Source organism: Manacus candei, unplaced genomic scaffold (assembly GCF_025592945.1).
Source record: "Manacus candei isolate 608988 ecotype Guabito, Panama unplaced genomic scaffold, ASM2559294v1 h1tg000007l, whole genome shotgun sequence".
NCBI lineage: Eukaryota > Metazoa > Chordata > Aves > Passeriformes > Pipridae > Manacus > Manacus candei.
Window position 1 is genome coordinate 7,226,154 of NW_026138055.1, and position 26,440 is coordinate 7,252,593.

A 26,440-nucleotide genomic window follows, 5' to 3' on the forward strand; every position below is an offset into this window, starting at 1 on the left:
GGGCAGGCGGCAGGATGCTGTCACGGCGGGGGCGGGCCGGGCGAGGTGACTCAGCCTCCGGGAGCTGCCCCGGTCGCCGCTACCGAGGCTCGGGGGCCGTGCGGGGCGGTGAGTCCTGGGGGCCGGGCCGGGGACGCGCATAAGGGGCGCAGCGGGGCGCGGGTGCGGGCGCGGCCACGGGACCGGTAAGGGCGGGGGATGCTGCGGGTCGGGGGACACGCGTGGGGCGGTGGGCACGGGGCACCCCCTTTCCACGGCTCCGCGGGGGCTGCGGAACATCCAGCGGCAGCGTCTCCCGCTTTTTCCAGCGGCGTTTTTTGGGGATTTTTGTCCGTGGCTGGCGCGGGAGGGGGATCGCGGTCGAGGGATGCGGGAAGGGGTTTGCGCTGCGGCTCGAGGGTGCGGCTTCTTGCAGGAAAAATGCCTTGAACCGTCAAAAATCAGCAAACCTTCAGAAAGGGTCACGGGAAGGGAGAGGAAAATTGTTTTTATAATAAAGGCAGGGAAAACACCCCAGCCCTGCTCGTCAGCTGACGCTGCGGTCGGTTTTGGCACCCTGGGAACATCCCGTGATCGCAGCCCAGCCTGGGTCTGGACCAGGACCGTGGCTTGGGAATGGCGCTGGAGAAGCTGCCATGCGTCGCCCTGGCCTGGAAGAAATCTCTCATCCCTGTATCCCGATCCCAGGGATGCTCTGCAGGCGTGATACAGCAAAGATCGCGTCCTTCGGGCATTTCCCTCCTGGTTGCGGATGAAGGGAAGGGATTTCCGTAGCACGGGGTGTCTGAGGTCTTGTGCAAGGCTCTGGTTTGGGGATTGGACTGTAAGAATGAAAAAAAAAAAAAATCAGTGCAGCTCTATTTGTGAGGAATCTTGTGCTTTCTGTAGAGGTGAGCACTGCAGCTTGTGTCAAGATGGATTTATTTTGCCAGATACTGAACAGCCTGGTCTAGTAGGAATTAGATGATCTTTAGGGTCCCTTCCAAGCGAGACCTTTCCTGGATTTTGTTATCTAACCTGTGCTTGTGATCTGGCTTTACTAGAAAGGAGTAAGTGTGGGAAAGAGTGCCTCGTGTTGTTTTTTTCTTGAAGAAAAAAGAATTCAAGCTCTGACAGTGCAGTGAGAGCTGTAATGAAGTCACCAGGCCACGGGTTTGGTGCTGCCAAGTTCACCTGGTGGCACAGCAAGCTGAGCTGGATTGTAACCTGAATGGGTTTGCTTTGTTGTGGCTTGGAGTCACAGACTAACCCTGGCAAACAGGACAAAGGACAAAGCCTGGCCTGGGCAAAGGGCTGGTACTGAGGAAGACACATGACTTGGGCATTGCTGAGCACCCCCCTCGACCGGGAGGGGCACCCCTGGCCCTGCAGGGGTGGGGGGTGTTTTAGAATTGAGGGTGGGACAGCTTTTGTCTTCCTCAGACCCTTGGAGAAGGGTGTGTGAGTGACTCTGTCTGTGCCTGGAGGGGTTTGGCCCAGACAGTGGAGGAGCTGAGATGCCTCAGGGCTCTGACTTATCTCGTGGTCTGACCTGCCTCAGCTGAGTCATGTGAGCTGGGCTTGGAACAGCCGGTTTTGGGGTTGGGTTGTTGTTTTCTAAATAAAAGTTAAATGGGACTTGTAGGCTTTGATTTTTGGGGTGATTTGGTGAAGACCTTCGTGATGGGACTCTGCAGCAGCGAAGGGATTTGCTGTTGTGGGCACCGGGCACCTCCCTTGGCTGCTTAGAGGGGGGGCCGTGGGATCCTGCTGATGTCTGGAATAACAGGGTTTAAATAGCAGGAGCTCTGTCCCTGGGAAAGTCGGCAGGGAACTGCCCCCGGCTCCTAGATCTGGTTGAGAGGGATGGAGAAAGCACCTGGGTGGTGTCTCCTCCTTCCCTCCTCCTCTGCGACAGCACAGAAGGATGTGGGAGGATTCTGCAGCACCAGCACAGCCGTCTCCCTTTAGATACTCTCCTCCCTCTCAGGCTGCAGCTGCTCTGAGCAGCTCCTATCGGAGAGCCTTCGGCCTCAGCGCTTCCTCCTCACTGGCTGGGAGTGGGGGGCTTGAGAGCTGCACTCGGGGGCCCATATTTCCTCTTTTTAAGCAGCCAGCTGGCTGAATTGTGAAATTGTGAGCGTCCTGCCCAGGGACAGGTGTGCTGCTGGGTAGTTATTTCTTGCTCGTTCTTCAATAAACTGCATTAGCAGTTTTGGATCCCAGGGCAGGGGGGTTCTCTGCTCCCAGGGCTGCAGCCCAAGAGGAGGTGAAGCAGCTTGGATGGCTCTTTGTAAGCCCCAAACATCCTCCTCTCACCTGGAGAGCTTTCTAGGGTGAAGCTGCCATATCCTAAGAAGTCCAACAGCCTTGTTTTCATTTTCAAGCTAATGAGCTGTGGTGGGATGTGACCTGTGAAAACAGCCTTAGCCAGGGTTATCCCGAAGCTGCGGGGCTCCGAAGCTGCGAGGCACCTCCAGAGCCGTGGGAGGATAGCAAAGGGAAGGGATCTCCTGGGTTTGCTGGAGCAACTGTTCTGACCTGTTCACTGTGCGTGAAGAGGAGCAGATATCTGTGGGGTGCAGCAGCTGTTTCGCAATTCTGGGTTTGGTGCTACTCCTCCGATGGTATTTGAAACAGCTGTGGGGTTTTAGTGGAGGAGGTTGTGTGTGGAGGAGATAGAGGTGGTGGGGGAAGCACGTGCCTGATAACGCTGCCACAGGAAGCTCTTGCAGCTCGAATCAGCTGGGAAAGGGGGGTGATGGTGGAAACCAGCAGCCTTTTCTTGCTGCGGCGTCTCCGGGGTTGTTGTGGCTCCGGCTGCGCATGACCCACCGTCAGTGGGAATCTGGAATCCATCCTGTCAGTCCCGTGCCTGTGCGCCCTATTTATAGATCTGCTGTGCACAGGGCGCTGGCTGAAGCTGGGGAGGAGGAGAAGGAGTGGGTTAGGGAGGAAGAAATCCCGCGAGATCGAGGAATTCCCTTTCCTTTTCCAGCCAGATGCTGGGATGTTCCATGCCAGCCAGCTGGGAGTATCAGCTCCCCCTTGAAAACTTCATGGCCATGGCTCATCTCCTAGAATAATAGAAAGGTGTGGGTTGGAAGAGAGGTTTAAAGGTCGTTTAGTCCAACCCTCCTGCAATGAGCAGCGGCATCTTTAACTATAAATCAGGTTGCTCAGAGCCCCATCCAACCTGACCTTAAAGGTTTCCAGGGACGGGGCAACCACAGATTCTCTGGGCAACCTGTGCCAGGGCCTCACTGCCCTCACTGGGAACCACTTCTCCCTAATATCCCATCTAACCCTGCCCTCTGTCAGTTTGAAGCCATTCCCCTTGCCCTGTCCCTCCAGGCCCTTGCCCAAAGTCCCTGGAGCCTCTTTAGGCACTGGAAGGGGCTCTCATGTCTCCATAGAGTGTTCTCTCCTCCAGGTCGAATATGCCCAGCTCTCTCATGCCCCACGGGGAGGCTCCATGCCCAGGGGAGACTTGGCAGGAGGTTTGTTTGCTGAAGCAAGGGGCTGGCTCCCAGCTCTTTGGTTTGCTGGTTTTGCTGGCCCTGGGCCATTGTCGTGGGGCACATGCAAAGCAGCAGAGCTGAAGAAGCGAAGGGAAACTGCAGGCATCTGTTCTCAGTTTGGTTTCAGGAGAGGAAACTGCAGGGATCTATTTTCAGTTTGGTTTCGGGTTGCCTGGAGTGTGGTCTGGTGACCTGAGGACGTGAGATCTCCCGTGTCTGTCCCTCAAAAGCTGGGTGTGAGCAGCCTGTCCGTTCCTCGCAGGGTGAGTTTCAGCCTGTCAGCAAATTTACAAGCATCCTCCTGAAAAGTGTCTCTCATGTGGCTTCTGGCCTCGAAAATACCTTCTTCCTGTGCTGTGGAATAAACAAAGCTGACTGCAGGAAGTACAGAGGTTTTTTGGGGTTGGATTTTTTTTTTGTGTTGTGTGTATTTTATTATTTTTTTAATATTTTTCATTGAAAAGGTGCTTCAGCTCTGGCTGGTCACCTGCAGGCTTATTGTGGCCGTGTTGAAGGGGCACAAGGCAAAAACCACAGTAGCCTTAGAAATGTGTATTTATTTCTCTGGGTGTAACCTCCTTCCTGCTGCGTAAGCAGGAGAGCACGGAGGGGACACCGGGAATGCCAGCAAGTCCCTTGCCTGCAGAAACCTCTAAGCAAGCAAATATGCACGAAAGCCCTGCAAATATGCATTAAACCACTTCAAAGAGGTGAGATTTGGGGGTAGGAGCACCCCTGTGCTGCTGAAACTAAACCGTTTTTTGTGCTGAGCTTCCTGCTGAAAGCACAAAGAAGGGGGTAAAAAAAATAAATAAACGGTGGAAGTAGGAGGGGGAAAGGAAAAAAAGCCCCTTTATACAGTGAGCTGCAGCCTCCTGGGCTTGCTGCTGGCAGAAAGTAGGACACTCCTGCTGGGTTTTCTTCTCTGGAAAGGCTAAACTTGGCTGCGAGTGGGTGGAAGCAGCCGGCATGGAGATGTGTGAGATCTCCCCTCCCCATCCCCTGCTCATCCAGCTCTGCCTCGGTGGGGCTGGAGAGCTGCTGGCAGGAGCTGCGTGTCCGGTTTAAGCGCAGGCTTGCAAAGGTGATTACACATTCAGCTCGCTGGGATGAGCGGGAATTAAAGCCTGAGTGTCTCTGCTGTGGAGCATACGAGGTCTTGGGTTGCTCACCGGGCCAGGGTGGGTGTGGGAGTTGGCGGGAGGGAGCTGGGAGGGTTTGGAGGAGGAGGAGGGTGCCCTGGTGTGTTTGTAGAGATAGAGGAGCTCGTGGCCTGGTGATGTGTCTGAGTCAGGCGTGGGGACGTGGAACAAGCTGCTGGTGTTGGGGGTTAAACTGGAGTTGGGCAATTGGATGTGAGTTATATTAAAGGAGGCAGGAGAGCAGAGAAACCACTGAGCCTTGCAGCATCTTTGGCTGGGTGGTGCTTGTGGTCCTTTGTGGGAGGCTGTTGTCCATTCTTTCGTGCTCTTGGATTTCCCTTGCGTCTCTGTTCCCCAAATTGGGACTTTCCTGGTGCCCTGCACCTCCCTGCTGAAAAGCCTCAGTGGGAGTGGGAGCAGGGGGGCAGCAGCCACAGGCAGCTTCAGTGCATGTGGGACCCCCTCTGGATGGGCAGGGGGTCACACCTGGGGGCTGTGACTCCGATCAGGGTCCCCAGGGCAACAGGCTGGCCAAAATGAGGCTGTGAAGTCCAAAAAGTCCAAATTTGGAGTGATATCTTTTCAGGAAGAGTACTACAGTAGGGCCAGGAGTCAGCAAGTCCCTGGGGCTGCAGCCCTGCCTGGGGTTTGCCATGGAGGTGGGATGTCATTTACTACTTCTCCATTCTCCATTTTTGTAGAAGTAAACACAGGTTTTAATACCCTCCAAATCCCTTGGATCTGCTTCAAAAAGTATTTTCCTGCTGCTGCTAATCCTGCAGTGGTCAACAAACAGGGTTGCCTTGTCTGATTTCTCCTGAGCTGCAGGAGGGGGGTTATTTCTCTGCTCCTGTGTCTCTCCTGACTTTTGGGGTAATTCAGGATACAAAGGGGGCTGGTGCAGCCACATGTTTTATCCTCCCATGTGTTGCTGTGATGGTCCTTTGGTGTGGCTTGTGGTCTGAGCCTACCTTGGGAAGTTTGCAATGATGCTCCAATCTGGCTGCAGGTGGATTGTCCCATTCTGTGGCCAAGATGTGGCCATCCGTGTCCATCCTGTGTGTCCTGGTGGCCTTCGCCAATGCTCGCAGCATTCCTTACTTCCCTCCCCTCTCCAGTGACCTGGTCAACCACATAAACAAGCTCAACACTACCTGGAAGGTGAGTGCTGGGTTGATTTTTTGGGGGGTTTTCGGGGGATATACACTGGTAATATATTGTCTCTTTGTGGGATTCAGTGGCTGGGCTTTGGGAGTCTCACCACAGTGGTGACATCAAACCAGCCTTGATTCCAGTTGGTTTTTCCAGTGAAGTGATGCTCTCAGGGGTTCCTGGAGTGACAGGAACTGGAGCTTCTCCTCTTTGGAGCAGAGCACTGATGAGTTTGTGGAATAGGAGCAATGTAAGAGGAGGAAACTCTGGAGGAGACTGGAAACAAGCAGCAGGTGTCCAGCTCTGTTGATGACCTGCCCAAACCCTCCTTGGCCAGTTTGCTGTGGCCAGACCCTTGAGATGGACCTTACTGGTCATGATGGGCTGATCCTGGAAGGGGCTGTGTTCTGTGTCTCTGGGTAGTTGGCTCTTGACCCCTGGGCTTTACAGCAAGTGTCAGTCTCTGGTTGGGATTCAGGGAGCTCTGGAGTACCAGGCTGGTCCCAGCAGTGTGCTTGGTGGCTGTGAAGAGTTGTGTCCCATTTCTGTGTGTCTCTTCCCAGGCAGGGCACAACTTCCCCAATGCTGACATGAGCTATGTGAAGAAGCTCTGTGGCACCTTCCTGGGTGGGGCCAAGCTCCCTGAGAGGTGAGTGCTGGCAGAAGAAGGTGAAGCTCCTGTAAAAGCTTGTCTGGATCCTCCAGATGTGTCTGGAGTGGGTGAGGGACTCTTCTGGCAGACTGTGAGCAGCGTTCCCATGGGTGCGGCCTGGTGGACATCAGGCATGGAATTAAGCATGGAGCATGTGTGAGGGGAATATCTGTCCTATGTCCTGCCAGATACTTGACCAACTGTGTAATTTGTTATCCTTGAAAATTAACACACTAGAGGAGCTGCTGACCCGGTCTGAGGACGTCAGAAGCACTTATGCTCCTTCAGTCAGCAAACAACAAGAGCCCTCATCCTCCAAGTCACCTTCAGAGGAGGTTGAAGAGTCCAGAGCAACCAGTCCTGTTAACACTGGTGCTCCTGTGACGGGACTTCCCTCTTTTCACTCGCAGGGTGGACTTTGCTGCAGACATGGAGCTGCCTGATAACTTCGACTCACGGACACAGTGGCCCAACTGTCCCACCATCAGTGAGATAAGAGACCAGGGCTCCTGTGGCTCCTGCTGGGTAAGAACACGGGCAGCTTAAGGTCCTGTTAATACAGACTTTACTGGACAAAAACCATGCTGTTGGGTTTGCTACTGAACTGTGTAAATCATAGAATCACAGAGTGGTTTGGGTGGGAAGGGACCTTGAAGCTTATCCAGTTCCAACTCCCCTACCATGAGCTGGGACACCTTCCACTTGATGAGGTTTCTCGCCTGGCCTTGAACACTTCCAGGGATGGGGCAGCCACAGCTTCTCTGGGCAACCTGTGCCAGGGCCTCACCACCCTCACAGCCAAGAATTCCTTCCCAATATCCCATCTAACCCTGCCCTCTGGCATTATGAAGAAGCCATTCCCCCTTGTCCCTGTCCAGTGTCCCTCTCCAGCTCTCTTGGAGCCCCTTTAGGCACTGGAAGGGGCTCTCAGGTCTCCCTGAAGCCTTCTGTTCTCCAGGCTTAACACCCCCAGCTCTCCCAGCCTGGCTCCAGAGCAGAGGGGATCCAGCCCTCAGAGCATCTTTGCTGCCCTACATGAGGGAACAGGGGGGATCCTGCAGTGTCTGAGCTCCTCAGTGTCTTCTCCCAGCCAGGCCCATGCCTGCTGCACTCACTGCCAGGAGGTCTCCTGGTTTCTCTCCCATGACCAGCTCTGATGGTGTTTTGGGGCTGCCCACAGGCTTTTGGCGCCGTAGAAGCAATTTCAGACCGAATCTGTGTCCACACCAATGCCAAGGTCAGTGTGGAGGTGTCAGCTGAGGACTTGCTGTCATGCTGTGGCTTCGAGTGTGGCATGGGGTGAGCTGCTCCTGATCCTTGTGCACTTGGAAGGGGGGTGGGAGGAGCAGGGACACAACCTGGAGATGCTCATTGCTTCACCTCTGTCTTCCTGGTCTCCCTAATGAGCAGGAAGCTCCACCAGAGGTTTGTGCTGTGAGTGCTGGAGTTAGATGGGAACAAAAAGGTGATTTCATGGACAGGAAGTCCTCTGGGACACATCCTGCCCCCAGGAGAGTGGATGATGATGGCTGGTGGAGGGAGGGCAAGCACACAGCAATGCTCTCCCATGCAGAGCTGGCAGTTGCCAAAGCCAAGGGAAGGATCTTTTCCTAGTCCCAGATCCTTGGTTTTCAGACACAAGCCTTTTGCCTGTGGCTTTTCCAGTTGTTGAGCGCAGGGTAGGGAGTTTGGTCTCCAAGTCCTGTTGCTCCTGGCAGCAGAAGCTGATAAGGGACCTGGTAAGGAGGCACTTTGGGATTTGGAGGCTCTTAGCTCCTTACCTGAAGGCTTTGGTGTCTCAAGGCAAGTCCTGGGGAAGGCAGGAACAGAGTAAAAGAAGGTTCAATATGCCCAAAACTTTTCCTTCAGCCACCCAAGCTCCCTGCATTCCCCTGCCTCCCCCGAAATGGGCAGGCTGGGGCTGGAACTGCTGCCTCTTCCTCCAGGTGCAATGGTGGTTACCCCTCCGGCGCGTGGAGGTACTGGACAGAGAGGGGCCTCGTGTCTGGGGGCCTCTACGATTCCCATGTGGGTAAGTCCTGGCAGATACCCTTGGGAAAACAAAGAGGACCATCTCTGCCTGGTTAAGGTTCATGTCCTTCGGGATGCTTCTGTCCTGCTCTGCATCCCTGTGGCTGCTCCCTCCTTCATGTCTGGGCTCAAACACCTCTGCTATCCCGGCTCCTGTCCCCATTTCTGGTGGCTCCTTTGGGACAAGAGTCCCTGAGCAGCACCTAGAGAAAGGAGTCCCATCCAGGAAGGGAGCCAGTAGCCCTTAACAATCCCACAAGGCTCCTGCTTCCATTGCAGGAATGAATCAGGCTGTGAATTTTTTGTTGTAGCTGGTTTGGGGCTAGTTTGGTACATTTTGGATGAGGTCAGGAGATCTTCCTGGCGTGTTTCCCCTTCCAAAAGTCACTTCCAGAATGGAATCCTCAGCCTCCTCCTAGCATGGCCACGTTCCCATCGTGTTTCCATCTTTTCCATCTCCTTGTCAAGAGGCAGGTGGTGGGAAGCAGATCCAGAGGGAAACCCTTTGCTGACGGAGAGATTGCCCAACTGCCAGGGGAGAGACCTACTCTTGCACCCCACTGATCTGTAGGGTTCCTGGGTCAGAAAGACCCTTTCTTGGGGCACCTGGTGCCTTCTCCAGCATGGCTGTTAGGAAATCTGGGGACAGCCAGTTCATGTCACCTCTGTCCTCGACAGGCTGCCGTCCCTACTCCATCCCACCCTGCGAGCACCACGTGAACGGCTCCCGGCCCCCCTGCACTGGAGAAGGAGGAGGAACCCCAAGATGCAGCCGGCACTGTGAACCTGGGTACTCACCCTCCTACAAGGAGGACAAGCACTATGGTAAGGGAGGTGACAGCACAGCTCCAGAGCTGCTCCTTGTGGTAACTTGGTGGGGTTGGCAGGGTTGGACCTGTTCCCAAGCTGATTTACTGTGGTTATTTCCTGTGCCTTGTCCCTGGAGACCCCAGTCTGGTGGTCCTGGAGCAAACAGCAGCCTGGCAGATGCACAGTTTGTATTTGTATTCCCCATCAACTGAGACTGAGGAAAGAAAATGGTTTGAGTCCTCAGTGCATGTGGCTGGGTTGAAGAGTGTGGTGCTGAGCCCTGTGTGGTGTCAAAGCCACCTCCTTCTGACTCCTTGGTAGAGCCAGCCCTTTACATTTAGGATAATCCAGCTGTTTCTTAAAGATTTGTCTCAGCCTTGAGTAATTTGGATTGTTCTTTGAGGATGTACAAGAAGAAAATGTCCATCCCCTCTGAAGCTGTCTGGAATAGGTCTTTGGGTACAGAATATGACTCAGATGAAATAATTCCCTGTAGAAGAGGGATATCTGGAGCCCACTTTGCCTGCCTGACTGTGTCAGTGTCTCCAGAGCAGCTGGGTTTGAATTTAACCTGAGTTTAAGTGGAAGAGGCCTCTTGCAGGGTCACACTGAGCAGTCTCAGCCGAGCCATCCAATCCCCGTGTGGCCTGACTGTTCTGTCCTAATGATGGGAATTTTTTCCTCCCTAGGCATCACCTCCTATGGAGTCCCTCGCAGTGAGAAGGAGATCATGGCTGAGATCTACAAGAACGGCCCAGTGGAAGGAGCCTTTATTGTCTATGAGGATTTCCTGATGTACAAGTCTGGTGAGTGTCAGCACTGAGGCTGGGGGGAGCCCTGTTCCCTGCTTCATCCAGAGGGTCCTTCCTTTGTGGCCCTTGTCCCTCTGCTCAAGTCTGAAAGGAGATCTCAAGCTCACCCTTGAGTATCTGGTGTGGCAGGACCATGGGCTGATGCCATCTGCTGTATCCATTGGTTTATAGTAAAGGGAATCAGTGCTTGGGAGTGGTTCAGGGAGGGAACCCCAATGGGGACTGCCCCAAATTCTGGCTGAGAACAACAGCTTGGATTTTAGGTAAAATCCTGGCAGAAGGACCCCAATTCCTTGTTCTGAACTGCTTTTTGGCCCATTGCTGAGTGTCTCTGGATGTCCTGTGTGCTGAGCTGGTGCTGAGCGTCAGTCATGGAATTGTGGAATGGTTTGGGTTGGAAGGGACTTTAAAGGATCATCTCGTTCCAACCCTCTGCCATGGGCAGGGACACCTTCCACTAGCCCAGGTTGCTCCAAGCTCCATCCAATTTGTCCTTGAACACTTCCAGGGATGGGGCAGCCACAGCTTCTCTGGGCAACCTGTGCCAGGGCCTCACCACCCTCACACCAAGAATTCCTCCTAACATCCAGTCTAAATCTCTCTTCTAGTTTAACACCATTCCCTCTTGTCTTGCCACTGTCTCCCCATGTAAAATTCCTTCCTCTAGACCCCTTGAGTTTCAGGTTCACATTTAACCAAAAACCTCTTCTCAGCTGCCCTCTGGGTCGCCAAATCAGGCGTCCCACAACCTCTCGTTGCTCTGTGGCGTGGAGACACGGTGCCCATGGACATGTTGGTGTGTTGCCTTGCAGGGGTGTACCAGCACGTGTCTGGGGAGCAGGTTGGAGGCCACGCCATCCGGATCCTGGGCTGGGGGGTGGAGAACGACACCCCGTACTGGCTGGTGGCCAACTCCTGGAACACCGACTGGGGGGACAACGGTGAGGCCCCGCAGGGAACCCCCTCCCTCTTCTCCTGGGCACGGTGAGGAGGTTGAGGTTGAGTGTTGCTCTTGGTGTGCTTCCAGGCTTCTTCAAAATCCTCCGAGGGGAGGACCACTGCGGCATCGAGTCCGAGGTCGTGGCCGGTATCCCCAGGACGGAGCAGTACTGGAAGAGGATGTAACCTTGGATCAAACCACAAATAATCCTGAGTCCCTGATGCTTTTAACTGATAGTGGGTTGGGTGCAGAGACCCCCCTCTTCTAAGAGACTATAGTTGAGATTACTTTATTAAAGCTTTTTATCTTTTCTTTTTTTCCTTTTTTTTTTTTTTGTTGTTTTTCAGGTTTTTTGGTGGTTTTTCTTTTTTTTTTTTTTTTTTTGTACATCAGAGCTGGAGGTGGAGCTGCTCTCTGCCAACTTTCTGCTCCTGGTGGGTTGCAGCCATGGGGCATTCCCTGCTCAAAGGACTGCTGGGGAGCTCGCTGGCCTCTTGGTGTTTGGTTAGCCTGGACCCCTTCCAGCCCAGTTTGTTACTGGGAGGGCAGGAAGCAGTAGCTTTGTGCTGGGATTAGAGACTTGCTGGGGCAGCAGAGACGGATCCTGCTGGGAAGCCATGGCCAGGAGGGATTTGTGCACCCCTGGCTGGGTTGGTCTGACTGTTAGTACCCAAAACAAGCAGGGAATGTTAGTGTGTGCCTTGAACTGGCTAAATTTAGACCTATTAGTGACAAAATACTGATGAACTTGATGTGGGGCTGGCTCTGGCCAGAGCTGCCTGCACCAAGTCCTTTGTGCATTGCTTGCTCTGCTCCATCCATTTGGCTTTTTAAACCTCTTCAACTGTGGTTTCTATCTGCTGTAGTCTGGGGTTCTTGATCCCAGGGAAGGGCCTGGCTGGAGCTCCGTGAGCCTTTGATCAAATATCCTGCCAGCATCCAGGAGAACACTGGAAAGAGCAAACCACTTTAAATCCATGGCTGGGCAGCTTGGTGTGTGAACCTTGGGCAAGGGTGCAGCACCCAAAATTGGGGTGCTTTGGCGCTGGAGGTGCTGAATGCTGACCTGAGGGATGGCTCCCAAGTCTGCTGCAGATGCTTGGAGGTATCTCACTGACTTGCACACAATTGAAGCGTTTTTTTTTCTTGACCCACAGGTGTTAAGGAAGAAAAAAAACCCTTATTTTTGTTACTGGGGGGAGGTGTAATAGTTGTGTAGGAGGAATCATGATTTGCCAACACTAATATAGCAAAAGAGCTTTTTTTTTTTTTTAATTAAAGCACAAAGTATATTACTGAGCTGAGGCTGCAGGCTGAAACATGTGAAGCAGGCTCTCCCATGCACTGTAAAATAGCCCCTTACCTCTGCTTACTCAAACACCAGTGAGCCAGAGCTGTGCTGTTGTGGTTGGAACAACCGTGCCAATAAATGATTTCTCCAGTGTCTTGTCTCCTGGCCCCTGGTTGCTTCTGCTCCACTTCCAACCACCTCAAATGATTGGTGGGGAAGCAGGTGAGACCCTTCTGTCTTCATGGAATAGTTTGGGTTGGAAGGGACCTCTAAGATCATTCAGTTCCAACCCTCTGCCATGGCCAGGGACACTTCCCACTAGCCCAGGTTGCTCCAAGCCCCATCCAGCCTGGCCTTGGACACTTCCAGGGATGGGGCAGCCACAGCTTCTCTGGGCAACCTGTGCCAGGGCCTCCCCACCCTCAAATGGAAGATTTCCTTCCCAATATCCCATCTAACCCTGCCCTCCGGCAGTGGGAAGCCATTCCCCCTTGTCTTGTCCCTCCATCCCTTGTCCAAAGTCCCTCTCCAGTTCTCTTGGAGCCTCTTTAGGCTCTGGAAGGGGCTCTAAGGTTTCCCTGGAGCCTTCTCTCCTCCAGGTGAACACCCTCAGCTCCCCCAGCCTGTCTCCAGAGCAGAGGGGCTCCAGCCCTCGGAGCATCTCTGTGGCCTCCTCTGGAGTCTCTCCAGCAGCTCCATGTCCTTCAGATGCTGGGACTCAGAGCTGGAGGCTGGAGGCTCTGCAGGTGGGGTCTCACCTGCGCAGAGCAGGAAAATCACTTGCACTTCCCTGTGCAGGTGTGGTCAGTCACATCCCTGTCCTCTGGCCCTACCAGTGACAGCCACTGCCTGGGGCTTGTGCTGGTGGTGGGGAAGGTGCTTCAGCCTGGATCAGAGAACAGCCAGACCTGTCCCCAGCATCCCTGGAGGAGAAGGATGCACCAAGACACTGGAGCACATGTCTGCAGTCCAGGGCTGTGCCACCACTCCTGCTGCCTGCTTGGCAAGCTCCTTTCAAAGTTAATTTACTGCCCCTCAGCTGTCACCCTGGTTAAAATTTTTCCTTTGTGTCTGGCACACAGGACTGTGCCGTGATACCCTGACTTGGCAGCAAGAAAGCACTGGAATTGTATCTGAGCTGAGGGCTTGTAACTCGTGTGTGGAATTACTGGTGTAAAAGAAATGACAGCCAGAAAAAAAAAAATCCAACACTTTTTTTTTTTTTTTCCCAAAGAAAACTTTAATCTCAACAAGACTGGAAGCTGCACAAAGAGAGCTACCACAAGTTTCTTCAGAATGACAGCTTAAAACTTATCTACATTGGTACCTGTGGAGTTGGGGTTCTCCTTTTGAATAGCCTGGCCACAGGGGATGGGCCTTGCAAAGGCCACCAAACTGTCCCTGGCAGCTCTGTCCTGTTCCAGGACGTGGGCCCTCCTTCCCTTCACAACAGCAAAGCAGCATTTGATGGGGGTGGGTAGGGACCTTGACAACCATCCACCCCAGGATAACAGGACTTGCCTTTAAAAGTGTTTTTTTTCCTCTTCTAAGTCCAAATGTGTCTGATGTGTTTCAGACCAGCCTCTTCCAGCTCTCACATCAGTGTAACCCAAAGCACCATTCCAAAGCTGGAGCCAAGCAGGCCAGGGAAACCTGCCCTGGTCGCCCCCTCAGGGGCTCCAGTCTTCCCAGCCCATGGCAGGCATTGCTGCTGCCTTTCAGGGTGGCCAGTGCCTCCCCAAAAAACAGCCCACGAAGGACAGCAGGGTGCAAACCCTCACTCCCCTGCCTTGCTCTGCCACCACCACCCATCCCCTCGGGCTGAGCCCAGACCCAACAGAGGAGTCAGGCCTGGGGTTATGAGCTCAGGGCCATGCTGGCATCATCCTCCTCATTTTAACCCCCTCCCCACTACTAAACCAAGGGCTTTGCCAGTGCAGGGGTCATCTGTCACAGGGCAGGGAACTGCACAGCTGCCTTTCAGCTGGGGGCATGTTTTAGTGAACAGAGCATCTCACCTATTTCTTTAACATTAAAAAGGCTTCCTTCAGCATCCTTCAGCACAACAGAAATAGCACTGCTGCCTCTGCCTGTTTCCAGGCTGCAGGATGTCAACCAGCCTGGGCTGAGGGCCAGAAGGTGGCCAGAGCTTTTTCCCTGGATAAGAAAGCATGTTCCTCTCCCAGCTGAAGCAGCATCCTTCCAACACAGGGCAGGCACAGGAGGCAATGGGGAAGAGGTTGCCTAAGAAAGGGAGGCAAAACCCTCAGGGTTTTGCTCAGCTCTGAGCTGGAAAAGATGCCTCAAATCTCAAGGAAGAAAACAAGCAATTGGAGTTTCTATTTCAAATCATCCTAACAAAAAAAGAAAAAAAAAAAAAAGAAAACCTCAGGTAAAACCATCCAACAGAAAAGAAGGGGGAAAAAAATAACTCAACCTCAAACGATAAGACTCCAATTAGCACTTGTAACCATCCAAGCAGCTGGCAAGGGCAGTGAGGATGGAGTCCAGCAATGCCACAGTGTCACCCCGGGGCTGCAGCTCACTGGGGGGTCCCATCCTCTCACATTCCCAGTGCCCAGGGCCTGGCCATCCCCACGGATGGAGCCTCCTGCCCCCGCTGCCCACCTGCCAACCAGCTCTCCCCCCGCCCACCCGCTGCCCATCAGTTCTCTCCCGCCTGGACGTACTCCTCGGTGGCCTTGGAGAGGGTGCTGAGGTACTGCCAGCTCAGGGCTGCCAGGAGCATGGCACAGGACAGGTAGATGGGGGAGTAGTGGTGCCGGGATGCCATGGAGCTGCCGGGCAGGCTCATGGCGCGGATGGAGGCGATGACCTGCTGCGTCTTGTTGGAGGAGGGGTCAGTGCTTGGGATCTTCTGGTAGATCTAGGGGAGGAGGAAAGAGGAGCTGTGGTTTCCACGCAAAGGTGAGGAGAGAAATGGGAACACTGGGTGGAAGAGGAAGGTTTAAGGGCCACAGTGTCCTCAAGAGTAACCTCGGTGGTGGACTGCCATGGAGCACGCGATGCCTGGATGGGTCCAGGGAGTCTCCCTTGGGAAGTGCACTAAGCCAAGCTGCCTCTTGAGGGCACCCCATGACGGGACATGGACCACACAGATCCCTCAACCACCGGTGGTGGTACTGGAACCAGTGGTTTTCACCTTGCAACCCTCACTCACTGCACATGTGCTGCAGCCCAGCTAAAACCAGAGGGGACACCTGAGCGTGTGACTGCCTGGAAACAGCCACATCCATCAGCTAATTCCATGGTCTTTTGGGTTTTCTCTTCAAATCCCATGGCCTTTGGGGTAAGTGTCTGCACGAGTCTTAGCAAGGTGGGTACAAGCAGAGCCACAAGGCCAGCCCACAAGGGCAGCTCTAATAACCCATGGTTTGGGGTCTCTCTAGTACAGAAGTGATGTCTTTTTACTTAACAGCCTTTACTTAACAGCCTCCACTGGATTTGGGTTTTGGGGAGTGGGGTGTTTTTTTTCCCATGAAACCACTCAGTAGTTGTTCCTCCACATGAATTTTTAACCTCCACAAGACCTTAAAGCAGGGAGTAAGAAGGTCCCCCCGAGCCTCCTTTTCTTCAGGCTAAGCCCCCCAGCTCCCTTAGCTGTTTGTGGTGCTCCAGCCCCTTCCCTAGTTCCACTCTCTTCTCTGGACACACTCCAGCCCCTCAATGTCTTTCTTGTCATGAGGATCCCAAAACTGACCCCAGGATTCAAGGTGTGGCCTTACCAGTCCCAGCACAGAGGGACAATCACTTCCCAGGTCCTGCTGCCACACTATGGCTGACACAGGCCAGGATGCCACTGGCCTCAGTCTCTACTTCTCATCAGAGGCCCAGATGTGTTCAAGGGAACACATCAAGCACCCTTTTAGCCCAGGCCAAAACCACATTCCCTGCCACCACTGAGCTAAAGGATACAAGGAAAGGATTAACACAGTCACCACATGTGTTCCCAATTCCACACCAAGAACGGGCACAGGCACAGCCAGAAATTACTCAAAGCCAACTGCTGAACCCACCTCTTCCACATACTGGTACATGATGGCTTTGACAGCTTGTATGTTGGTGGCATCCATCATGAGGGTGACGGCTTGTCCCTTCCGGATCTTCACCACGCCCCTGAACACCTGCTTGTTGTTGTAGCAGGCAGCCAGCGTGGCAATGGCCATCACCTAAGGACACACATGGAGAGCCTTTACTGCACTGTGAGCAACGTGCCAAGAGCTCACCTTGATTCTAGTCACATTGATGGCAAGACACTGTAACAGAGCCACAAGCTCACCAAGGGCAGAAGTGGTAGGTACCAGGAAAGAAGGAAGAGATAGGAGAATAAAACAGGCTAGAAACACATGATCCACAACCTCCCTCACCTCCAGCTTCTCACCAGACGGTGAAGAACCACCTGAAAGCAGAACTCACCTGGGGGATGGCGCAGAAGTTGAAGACACTTTGGTTTTTCAGGCGGGACAAGTAGGTGAGGACGTCGGGGACGTGGTGGAGGGCGTTGGTGATGAGCTCGTTCAGACACTGCACGGCCATCTCGATGTTCTCCGGCTTGGCGAGGTCCGAGAGCTTCTGTGCGTATCTGCTCCAAACCTACACACCAAGATGGGGACTCATGAGCTGGAGGGGACATTCATGTCGTAGGAGAGACATCAGGAACAGCCTGAGGTGTGGGAGAGCAACAGGAAGCACCAGAGACCCACAAGAGCCTTGAAGCACTACCAGGATAAAGGAAAGCAGGAAGGGCAGGCTGTGGAGACGTGACGGTGGCCTTGGTGGGTACAAAGGGGTTGTAAAGAAGGATGAACTCGTCCCCACATCTTCTCTAGGTAGGGCAAAGAAAAGATGAGGCACACATCAGGCTGACACAGAATCACAGAATGGTTTCCTTAAAGCTCATTAGACCAGGTTGCTCCAAGCTCTATCCAACCTGGCCTTGAACACCTGAACAGCAAGAAATGCTCTTTAAGAGAGGTGAGCCACTTAGAAAAGGGACAGAAAAATTCTTGGAGGATCAAGACAAGCAGACAAGCAGCTGTCAGGCACAGGCAGAGCTAATCCTGCCTTCGGGAGCAGACAAGGTACCCTCTCAAGGTCTCACTCAGCCTTATCCTCCCTCATTTCTAGAGCCAATCTAACAGAGAGGGGAAAAAGCTGCCCAACAAGTTCTTGGCAGCGTGAGGAGACATCACCTCATCCCTTCATGTGTACCCAGAGAGCTGTAGACAGATGTAGAACTTGTGAGCCAGCTGTCATTAAAAGAACTGTTGTTACAGAGAAGATGCACAGCCAACAGTAGTGATTTGATGATGTTTTCCCTCACCTCTCTGGGCCAGAACTCCCTTCCTTCCATCTGGTCCTCCAGGTAGTCACGGATGATGTTGGTTTTCTGCAGGAAGAGGCCCATGGAGTTTGCCAGCTCCGTGTCCTGCCCCACAATAGGATCTTCCAGCTCTGATGCAGAGAAGAGACGGGAAAGGCCGATCCCCACCAGCCCAGCAACGTAGTGACAATACTGTGAGGTGCCAGGTTGGGAAAGGGTGGGGAAAAACAAGATGAAAGGAGCAGTTACAAAGAGCTGCCTGTTTGCCACAGGGAGTTTTACAAAAAATGATGCTCAGAAGGAACTGACAGTTGAATTTTATACAAGTTCGCTCCCTGGGTTGTCTCAGCTTTGCCATGAAAACAAAACATTTTCCCGAACACCTCACTAAGGATGTCCCACCAAGGTGTCACTCTGCCTCCAGCAGACAAATGAACAGCCCATGGGGGAACAACTGATGTGATGGGTCACCCAAAACATGCTGGTGGGCAACACCAACAGTCCACACCATCCTCTTGTCACCCACAGGACCACCAGACTCTTAAAGCCTTCCCAAGCCCACACAGCCTCCCTCATCCAGCTGTTGCCACAGGGATGCTCTGTCTCCTCTTTCCATGGAGACACAGTGAACCCTACATGGAAGTGTTCTGAAGATGTGTGGATCTTGCACTTGGGGACATGGTTTAGTGGTGGCCCTACCAGTGCTGGGGGAATGGTTGGACTCGATGATCTTAGAGGGCTTTTCCAGCCTTAATGATTCCATGATTCTACTCATGTTCAGTCCACTCCTCTGTCCAGGCTGACTCACCTTATCCCATTCATGCTGAGAGTCCACTTTTTTCTCCAAGAACTCTGCCATTCCAACACCCATTTTGTGGCAAATATCCGAAATCACATCCTGGTAGACTTTTGACAGGTTCCTGAACTCCATGGAGATCTGCAGCACGGTAAAAAAAAATAAAAGACAGTGTCAGGAAAAAACAGCTTTATTAAAAAATCAGAAAAATACTGTTTATCAGGCTCTAATCCTGCCCTGGGCTGGAGATCTGGGACAACTCCCCCAACCAGAGTTGTTTCAAGGTCCTTGGAGCACAGGCTCAGTCTGTTCTCAGTCTAAACGGGACGGGCTCTGGAGGGAGATCAGACACAGCAACATCTTTGGGAAGGCTCTGTGGCCTTGGACTGGTATCATCTGGGAGCTGCAGGACAAAACTAACTACACTTGGTGCACAGAGTTGTTTTCTTTTGTAATTTGAGAGCACTCCATCACACCAGCCATGGGAAAAAAAACAGGGAGGTTTGTGGTGCTCTGTTCTCCTGAGCTCCCTCCAGCTCTGGCTTCACGAGGCACATTTTCCACAAAAAAAAAAGGCATCAAGCAATGGAGGAAGTGTGAAATCTTTATTTTGCATGCCCAGTAACATGGAATCACAGAATGGTTTGGGCTGGAAGGGAGCTTAAAGGTGATCTAATTCCAACTCCCCTGCTATGGGCAGGGACACCTGCAAGGTCTCAAATGCTCTCACACTGCAAAAAAAGTTAAAAATTCCATCCTTCCCTTCCCAAAGCTGTGGAGCATCACATTCTTTTGTGCTAAGCTTTATTCTCCCTCAGGGAGTAACTGCAGCCAGCCCAGGGAGTGCAGGCAGTAAGGACAGCAGTGTGAATGATCACAGCCCTGACACCACTGCAGATCCAGGTTTTCCTCCATGGTTGCTGGCATGTCCCTGCCCTGTGTCTCAGTCTGTCTGTGAAAGAAATATTTCAGCCCTGCTTCTGCCTCAGTGGCTTCAACTCCCTACAAAGAGAAGCACAACCTACAAATACCTCTACCAAATATTATTAGAAATTTTTTCCTATGAGGGTGGTGAGGCACTGGCAGAGGTTGCCAAGAGAAGCTGTGAATGCCCCAAAAAAATTCAAGGTCAGGTTGGATGGGGCTTGGAGCAACCTGGTCTAGTGGAAGGTGTCCCTGCCCATGGCAAGGGGTTGGAATCAGATGAGCTTTAATGTCCCTTCCAACCCAAACCATTCTGTGATTTTATGCTCTGCACATTGAGAGTTTAATGGTTTGAACATGGTCAGACTTTCTCAATCAGCCTCGAGGCTGAAGACCTGGAGGACAGACCCCAGAATGCTGTGGCTTGCTTGGCTCTCTGTGGCTTCCTTTTAGAAGGATCCTTAGAGCAGTAACTTTGGGCAATATTGTTACTAATAACAGTGAGGGTGCTTTTTATCTTGTATCATAGAATTATAGAATGGCTTGGGTTCAAAGGGAACTTAAAGATCATCTGGTTCCAATTCCCCCATGATGGGCAGGGACACCTTCCACTAGACCAGGCTGCTCAGAGCCCCATCCAGCCTGGCCTTAATATGCACCTCAAAGATCTGCAGACACACTCCTAGAGCTCTAGAGCAGATCCTGCAGGATCACTGTGAACACTGGACCATCCAGTGGTCCAGACAAGGTGCCAGACAAGCCTTCCTTGTCCGCCAACCTGTCAGGGGACACAGGACACCCAACCCAAGCAATGCACAGTGTTGGGTAACAACCCCAAATCTCTCTCCACAAGACAATGGTTTTTTAACTTTTTCAACAGAGGAGGCGAAAAGCCACTTTTCAGAGCTGGCACTTTTCCACAGCCAGATCACCTCTGACTCACAGAGTTGCACAGTCCTTGTGCTTCTCACTCCAGCTCAGCATCCAGCCCCACGGGCAGGTGATGGAGCTCTTGGGAAGAGCTGTGGGACTGAACAAGCTCTGCAGGCTCAACATGGAGAGACAACCAGGCTCCCAAAGGTGCCACAAGGCAGCTGAAGCCAGGAGGAGGATTCCTTACCGTTGGGAAATCTTCCAGCACCTGTCGGTCCTTCTCCTTGCTCTCCATGTATTTCCACTCTGGCTGGTAGAGGTAGGAGTGGAACTCCTGCAGCATTGGGACCTTCACATCCAAGGGGATGCTCATGTCATCCTCTACAGTGTCCAGGGCACGGAGCACCAGGTAGAATATACAGACAGCATGTCTGAGAGGAGAGAAAAACCAGGAATTCCTTACTTGGGATTTTCTATTCAGCAGGATAAACAGCTGAGATGAACCACAGAGCCTTCAGCAGGGGCACTTCAAGCTCAGTATGACACACACTGGCACTTTCAGGTTGTTGATACCACTGGAAAATACCAGCACTTCCAACACACCTGAGTTGGGTCAGGAAATCCGGGTTTTCCCTTCCTGAGCAGAACTATGACCAGCTTTTGGCTTTCTAAAATGCATAGCAGGGAAGGGTCAGGCCTGTCATCTCCCTGAGCAGGGAAGATCCAACCCTGCAAGCAAAGCCAGGACCCAGAGGACAGAGCCTGAGGTCATTTTACTGGAAAAAGGAAATGTGAAATAGGGAAGGGGAAAAAATCAGCCACACTTTTCTCATCACTTCCCCTTCTCTGCACACAGCAGCCTTTTATCCAGTTTGGGGGGCAGTAAAGGGGTGCCTTACTGTGCAACAGGAACATTAGAGCCAAACTACCCTGTATTTTATATCTCCCTGCACAAGACATTCAGGCCATCCCATGTGTCCCAGATGCTGGAAAGCTGTTTCTCCTCCCAGTCCCACTGCCCCTGCCTTCCCTTATTCCTGCTTCATTTCCCATTCCCTGCCTTCCCCAGCCCTGCCTCCACATTCCCGCAGTAGAAGCAAAAAAAGAAGTCCTGATGGCAGGAAACAGTGTTTCCAGCTCCTGAATTTATACAAAATAATCCCTAGCTCTCCATGAGCACAGTGATATGTCAAGGAGATGAGGCTTTATTAATTGTTTAACAAATGGAAACTAGCTTGGACTGCTTAAATGCTAATTACTTGGTGACAGTGTTGTACTCCTGGGATGACAATGTGCAAGCAGTGATTAAGCATCCAGGGAAAACCGACTTGCTCTTAGAGCCAATGCTGTTAAATTTGGCTTTTTTTCCTCGACTGAAGGGTATTTAACACCTCCATCAAACCACATATCTGAGGGCTCACAGCAGCTCTCTCATTCCTGTTCCTTTCCATACTAACTGGGCTGCGAAGGTTCATCCAACAGGATCCAAGTGCCCAGGGCTCCAACCCAATTCCAGCAGCAACTTCCACCAGCAGTAATCAAGAAAGGCAGAGCAGAACCTGAAATGCCATCCCAGAAGCACCTCTCACAGTGGCACCATGCCAAGGGAAGAGCCAGCAGTAATTCCAGAGGCCAGCATAGTTAAACATTTATTTAACCCCACTTCTGCATCCAGAGCATAACTGCATCCCTAACTTACATCACATACTGGATTTAGATCCATGGTAATTTTGGCAAGTTAAAGGAAGAAATTTATTACTGTGAGGGTGGTAAACCACTGGCACAGGTTGTCCAGAGAGGTGCTGGATGCCCCATCCCTGGAAATATTCAAGGTCAGGCTGGATTGGGCACATCTGGAAGCACCCACTTCCAAAGAGCAACTCTGGATCATCTCAGGGCTCAAGTTTCAGCCCTGTCCTAGACACAGCTCCCCAATTCCCAGGTAAGGAGGTTTCCTTTTTTCCTTCCATCATATTCACCTTGTGACAGTCCAAACCTTCAGAGATGGATCCTGAAGGGTCCCAGCGACAGGTAGAACTGTGGGTCTGGCAGAGGGGGAAGGCAGGAGCATCCCTCTCCTCCTCTCCAACCCCAGGAGAGGAGCTATGATGTTGGCTCGCACTCCTCTCCACCAGCAGCAGTTGAGATGTTGGCTCAGCTGCCCATGAAACTGCAGTTTTGAGCCTCCCACCTTCCAAGACAACGCCCTAACCACGGAGCAATGAGCTGGACAAGGCCCTGGCCAGCAAAACATGCAGGTTATGGGGCCAAAAAAAATAAGCAAGAAGGAACTAAACATTTCAGCTCAACTACCAGTACCCTGCCTGGCCAGGGAAGCTCTGCTCCAAGCACTCATCCAGAAGTTCTCTGTTTTCTAGCAGTCCTTCTGGAATGTATATCTGTAACCACAGGGGTTCAACTGAACTCCCTGATGGGGTTAACATCAATGAAAGCACTTTTTTGATCCAGCAAAATTAATTCCTTTAGTAAGGTTGCTGCTCTGCCTATTTCTATATCCTCCCTATTTTGTATTTCCATCTTTTGTCCCTAAATTCTCCAGCAGAGCTACTGTGCTTTGAAAATTAGAGCTTCTCCTGGTCCACTACAGCACCACTGTAATTCAACCACCAGCCCTGCATGGCAGTGGGTTGCAAAGATCCTGCAAGAGCATTTTTAGGATGCCAGGCAGAAGTTTCTGTGCCCTGAAGGGAGAAAGCCTTCCTGATCCCAAGGCAAGGATTAAAGAAGAAAAAAAACCAGACAAAGATAACTGCAGGATGACCAAGGCATGCACAGGGCAGATGGACACTGCTAACCAGTTTCATGGTGTTTTATTAATTGGTCTTTTTTTCCCTTAATTTCTACATTAGCTAATATTACAAGCACGGAAAAAAAAGTTTAATTCTTGGCCCCACTCGTACTTTTCCACACAATTCCAGCCAAACCACTGAATTTCTTTGCCTTTCCTGTAAACCAGGCTGCAGACACCGTTTCATATTTGTTGGACACAGCTACGGGGCATCATCCAAAATGCCAAACCAGGGCTCAGAATTCCAACAGATCACCCAGTGTTTGGGTTCAACTGCTCGGCAGAGCTGCGACGTGTCTGGTTCAACTTACAGAACCCCCTAATTTGATGACTAACCCATCTTGGGATTAACTGGCGATTTACAAACTGCAACCAGTAACTACCATATGAATATAATGAATTATATGGAGAATATTTACATATTCATACGAAGCCCTGGGCCAGCTGAGCTTTGCATCCTCTGTTATTATTCCCATCTGCTTTCCCTCACGGGGCAGCAAAGTTTGCACAGCAAAAAATGAGTGTGCAACAATCCCTCTCCAATGACTGTGCAGGTTTTGAGGCAGCTGCTTCCAAAAGCACCTTCCAGGCAGGGTCCAGACCCTCGGTCAGCCCCAGGTTTCTCGTCACCTCCTCCCTCCGGCCGGCCCGAAGGCCAGTGCCAGCCTTGGCACTGCCGGGACACATTCCCAGAGTGTCACACACGGCACACGGCCAGGCCCTGTGTTTAACAATCTGCTGGCCAGGAAGCTGCAGTGTCTGTCCCAGGGCTTGCTCAGCCCCGGGACCCAGTTTGGGGGAGGGGGGATGGGGCACGGCCAGCTCGGACGTGAAAAAACCCACGTCCCGCTGCACGGGGTGGGGCTGAGCCCAGCGAGTCCAGGCAGCTCCCGATGGGAGAGGGAGCGTGTCCCAGCAGCTCTCCCAAAGAAAAATGGCATATGAGGGCACTGCACGGACCAACTCCTGCCAGCTCTGCCAGGGAGCCCTGGTACTGGGAAGTGTCACACCCACCAGCTCCCGGGGATCCCCAGTATTGGGAGGCATCACACACACCACCTGCTGAGGAGGAGAATCACACCCATCACCTCCCGGGGATCCCCAGTGTTGGGGGGCATCACACCCACCACCTCTGAGGGAGCCCCAGTGCCGGGGGGTCACTGCATCCCGAGCCCCCCTCCCCGGGGCCCCAGCGACCCTCCTCTTACCGCAGCTCTCCATCCAGAGCCTGGATGACGGCGGCGAAGCTACGGCTGGTCTGGTTGAGGTACCGGTAGCAGGTGCGGAGGCCACATCCCAGCGAGTCCTGCGGGCAGAGCGGAGCCCGGGGGGCCGGTTGGAGCGGGGGGGCGGCGGGCGGCGGGGCCGGGGGCGCCGCGGGGACCCCGCGCTGCTGCTGCCGCTGTTGCCCCCGCCGCCGGCCCGGAGCCCGGGGGGGGTTCCGCGGCGGGGACAGGGTCAGTGTCCGCCGGAGCAGCGACATGGCCCGGGACCCGGCCGCCATGGGGGCGCGGCGGCGGCGGGGGGCTGCGGCCGCTCCGCCCCCGGCCCCAAACACGCCCCTTAACCCGCCCCGTCCCGCGGCCGGAGCCGCTGCCATGTACGGGCAGCACCGGGGCAGAGCATCGCTGGGAGCCAGTGGGATGCTCGCGGGGTACCGGGACTGTGCGATGGTTGGGGTTGATGCCATGCACGGGCAGCACCGGGGCCGAGCATCGCTCGCTGCCCGTGGGATGCTCGGAGCGTCCCGGCACCGAGTGATGCAAGGGATGTCCGGAGCCGGTGGGATGCACGCGGGTACCGAGCACCAAGCAATGCTTGGGAAGCCTGAAACAAGCCGAATGTTCGGAGCCGGTGGGATGCTCGGAGGGTACCGGCACCGAGCAATGCATGAGAAGCCAGCAACCAGTGGGATGCTCGGGAAGCACCGGGGCTGTGCAACTCCCAGAGCCGGTGGGATGCACGCAGAGTACCAGCACTAAGCAATGCTCGGGGAAGCCTGAAACAAGTGGAATGTTCGGAGCCGGTTGGATGTCCAGAGGGCACCGGCACCGAGCAATGCACGGGAAGCCAGAAGCGGTGGGATGCTCGGGAAGCACCGGGACACTGCGATGCCCAGTGTCAGTGCGATCCACGCAGGGTACCGGCAGTGAACAACGCAATGGATGCTCGGAGCCCGTGGGATGCTCAGAGCCGGTGGGATGCTCGCGGGGTACGGGCACCGAGCAATGCACGGGAAGCCTGAAACCGCCGGGATGCCCGGAGCAGGTGCCATGCGCAGAAAGCACCGGAGCCGGCGGCATGCCTGGAGCCAGCGGGATGCACGCGGGGTACCGGCACCGAGTAATGCAAGGGGTACCCGGAGCCGGTGGGATGCTCTCAGGGTACTGGCACCGAGCAAGACACGGGATGCCCGAAGCAGGTGGGATGCCCGGGAAGCACCGAGGACACACACATGGCGCACAAAGGGGCCGCTGTCCACCAGTAGCACCGGAGCCGGTTCTATGGACTCCAGGCCGTGCGACAGTCACCCATGACAACGCCGCATCCCCGCCGGGAGATGACAGTCCCCCCCACCTCCGTCCCCTGCTGCATCCCTTCGCGCTCACCGGGTCGATCCGCGGCATGACGACGCGGTAGCCGCCCATCTTGAACCGCAGCAGGTTGTAGATGTCCTCGGGGTGGCCGAGCCATTTCCGAAGCAGCTCCATGGGGGCCCCGCTCGGTCCCCGCCGCCGCCGCCGCCGCTCCCGCCGCCCCCCTCCCGCCGCTCAACCGGCCCCGGCCAGCCCCGCCCCCGCCGCGCTCCGCCACCAATCACAGCGCCCCTCGCATCGCTCGGTGGGGCGGGCACGGCGCCCATTGGCGGAGACGCGCTCGCACCAGCGCAGCGCCAGCCAATGGGAAGGCGCTGCGGCTGGTGTGACGGCCGGCGGCGGGTGCTGATTGGCTGCGGCGCGTGTGGGCACAGGCGGGGCGGGAAGGAGCGGCCCCGGAGCCCGAGTGTGAGGGAGGGTCAGGGGAGGGGGCCCCGTTGTCAGGGAAACGTGGAGCGTTTCGGGTGGAAGGGACTTTAAAGTTCATCCAGTTCCAACCCTGACACCTTCCACTATCCCAGGTTGCTTCCAGCCCCTTCCAGCCCGGCCTTGGACACTTCCAGGGATAGGGCAGCCACAGTTTCTCTTGGAATTCCATTCCAGACCCTCACAGCCAACAATTCCTTCCCAATATCCCATCTAACTGCCCTCGGGCAGTTTCAAGCCATTCCCCCTTGTCCCAAGTCCCTCTCCAGCTCTCCTGGAGCCCGTTTAGGCACTGGAAGGGGCTCTCAGGAGCCTTCTCCAGGAGAAGGCCCCCAGCTCTC

General features: G+C 53.9%; 2 protein-coding genes and 1 long non-coding RNA gene across 6 annotated transcripts in view; 1 reads left to right on the plus strand and 2 right to left on the minus strand.

Moving 5' to 3' along the window:
* Window positions 1-12,483, plus strand: CTSB (cathepsin B). 3 transcript variants are annotated; one of them, XM_051812171.1, is made up of 10 exons: window positions 1-108; window positions 5,652-5,803; window positions 6,358-6,443; window positions 6,857-6,971; window positions 7,627-7,745; window positions 8,393-8,478; window positions 9,156-9,302; window positions 9,977-10,093; window positions 10,912-11,040; window positions 11,127-12,483. In XM_051812171.1, the coding sequence occupies exons 1-10, from the start codon at window positions 15-17 to the stop codon at window positions 11,222-11,224; spliced, it is 1,143 nt and encodes a 380-aa protein (XP_051668131.1). In that variant the 5' UTR covers window positions 1-14; the 3' UTR covers window positions 11,225-12,483. The 3 variants fall into 3 exon arrangements, with proteins under 3 accessions (XP_051668131.1, XP_051668132.1, XP_051668138.1); XM_051812172.1 differs by having other exon boundaries at window positions 69-185; XM_051812178.1 differs by lacking the exon at window positions 1-108 and adding an exon at window positions 3,609-3,763.
* Window positions 12,261-25,852, minus strand: FDFT1 (farnesyl-diphosphate farnesyltransferase 1). 2 transcript variants are annotated; one of them, XM_051812200.1, is made up of 9 exons: window positions 25,686-25,852; window positions 24,285-24,382; window positions 20,515-20,698; window positions 18,483-18,611; window positions 17,675-17,866; window positions 16,768-16,944; window positions 16,368-16,520; window positions 15,021-15,217; window positions 12,261-14,684 (listed from the first exon to the last, which is right to left on the minus strand). In XM_051812200.1, exons 1-9 carry the CDS (start codon window positions 25,785-25,787, stop codon window positions 14,675-14,677), a joined length of 1,242 nt encoding a protein of 413 aa, XP_051668160.1. In that variant the 5' UTR covers window positions 25,788-25,852; the 3' UTR covers window positions 12,261-14,674. The 2 variants fall into 2 exon arrangements, with proteins under 2 accessions (XP_051668160.1, XP_051668151.1); XM_051812191.1 differs by having other exon boundaries at window positions 12,261-15,217.
* LOC127482349 (uncharacterized) overlaps window positions 12,261-26,440 on the minus strand; it is a 91,388-nt gene continuing 77,208 nt past the window's right edge. Inside the window, exon 2 of the long non-coding RNA XR_007908526.1 lies at window positions 12,261-12,641. This is a non-coding gene — a long non-coding RNA (uncharacterized LOC127482349). The remainder of the gene's footprint in view (window positions 12,642-26,440) is intronic.

Coding starts and splice junctions, on each gene's coding strand:
- CTSB (XM_051812171.1), top strand. CDS start 15: ATGCTGTCACGGCGGGGGCGGGCCGGGCGAGGTGACTCAGCCTCCGGG. Junction 109..5,651: donor CTCGGGGGCCGTGCGGGGCG/GTGAGTCCTGGG, acceptor ATCTGGCTGCAG/GTGGATTGTCCCATTCTGTG. Junction 8,479..9,155: donor CCTCTACGATTCCCATGTGG/GTAAGTCCTGGC, acceptor TGTCCTCGACAG/GCTGCCGTCCCTACTCCATC.
- FDFT1 (XM_051812191.1), bottom strand. CDS start 25,787: ATGGAGCTGCTTCGGAAATGGCTCGGCCACCCCGAGGACATCTACAAC. Junction 20,699..24,284: donor GCTCTGGATGGAGAGCTGCG/GTAAGAGGAGGG, acceptor CTCTCCTCTCAG/ACATGCTGTCTGTATATTCT. Junction 15,218..16,367: donor TGTACCAGTATGTGGAAGAG/GTGGGTTCAGCA, acceptor CTCCTCCCCTAG/ATCTACCAGAAGATCCCAAG.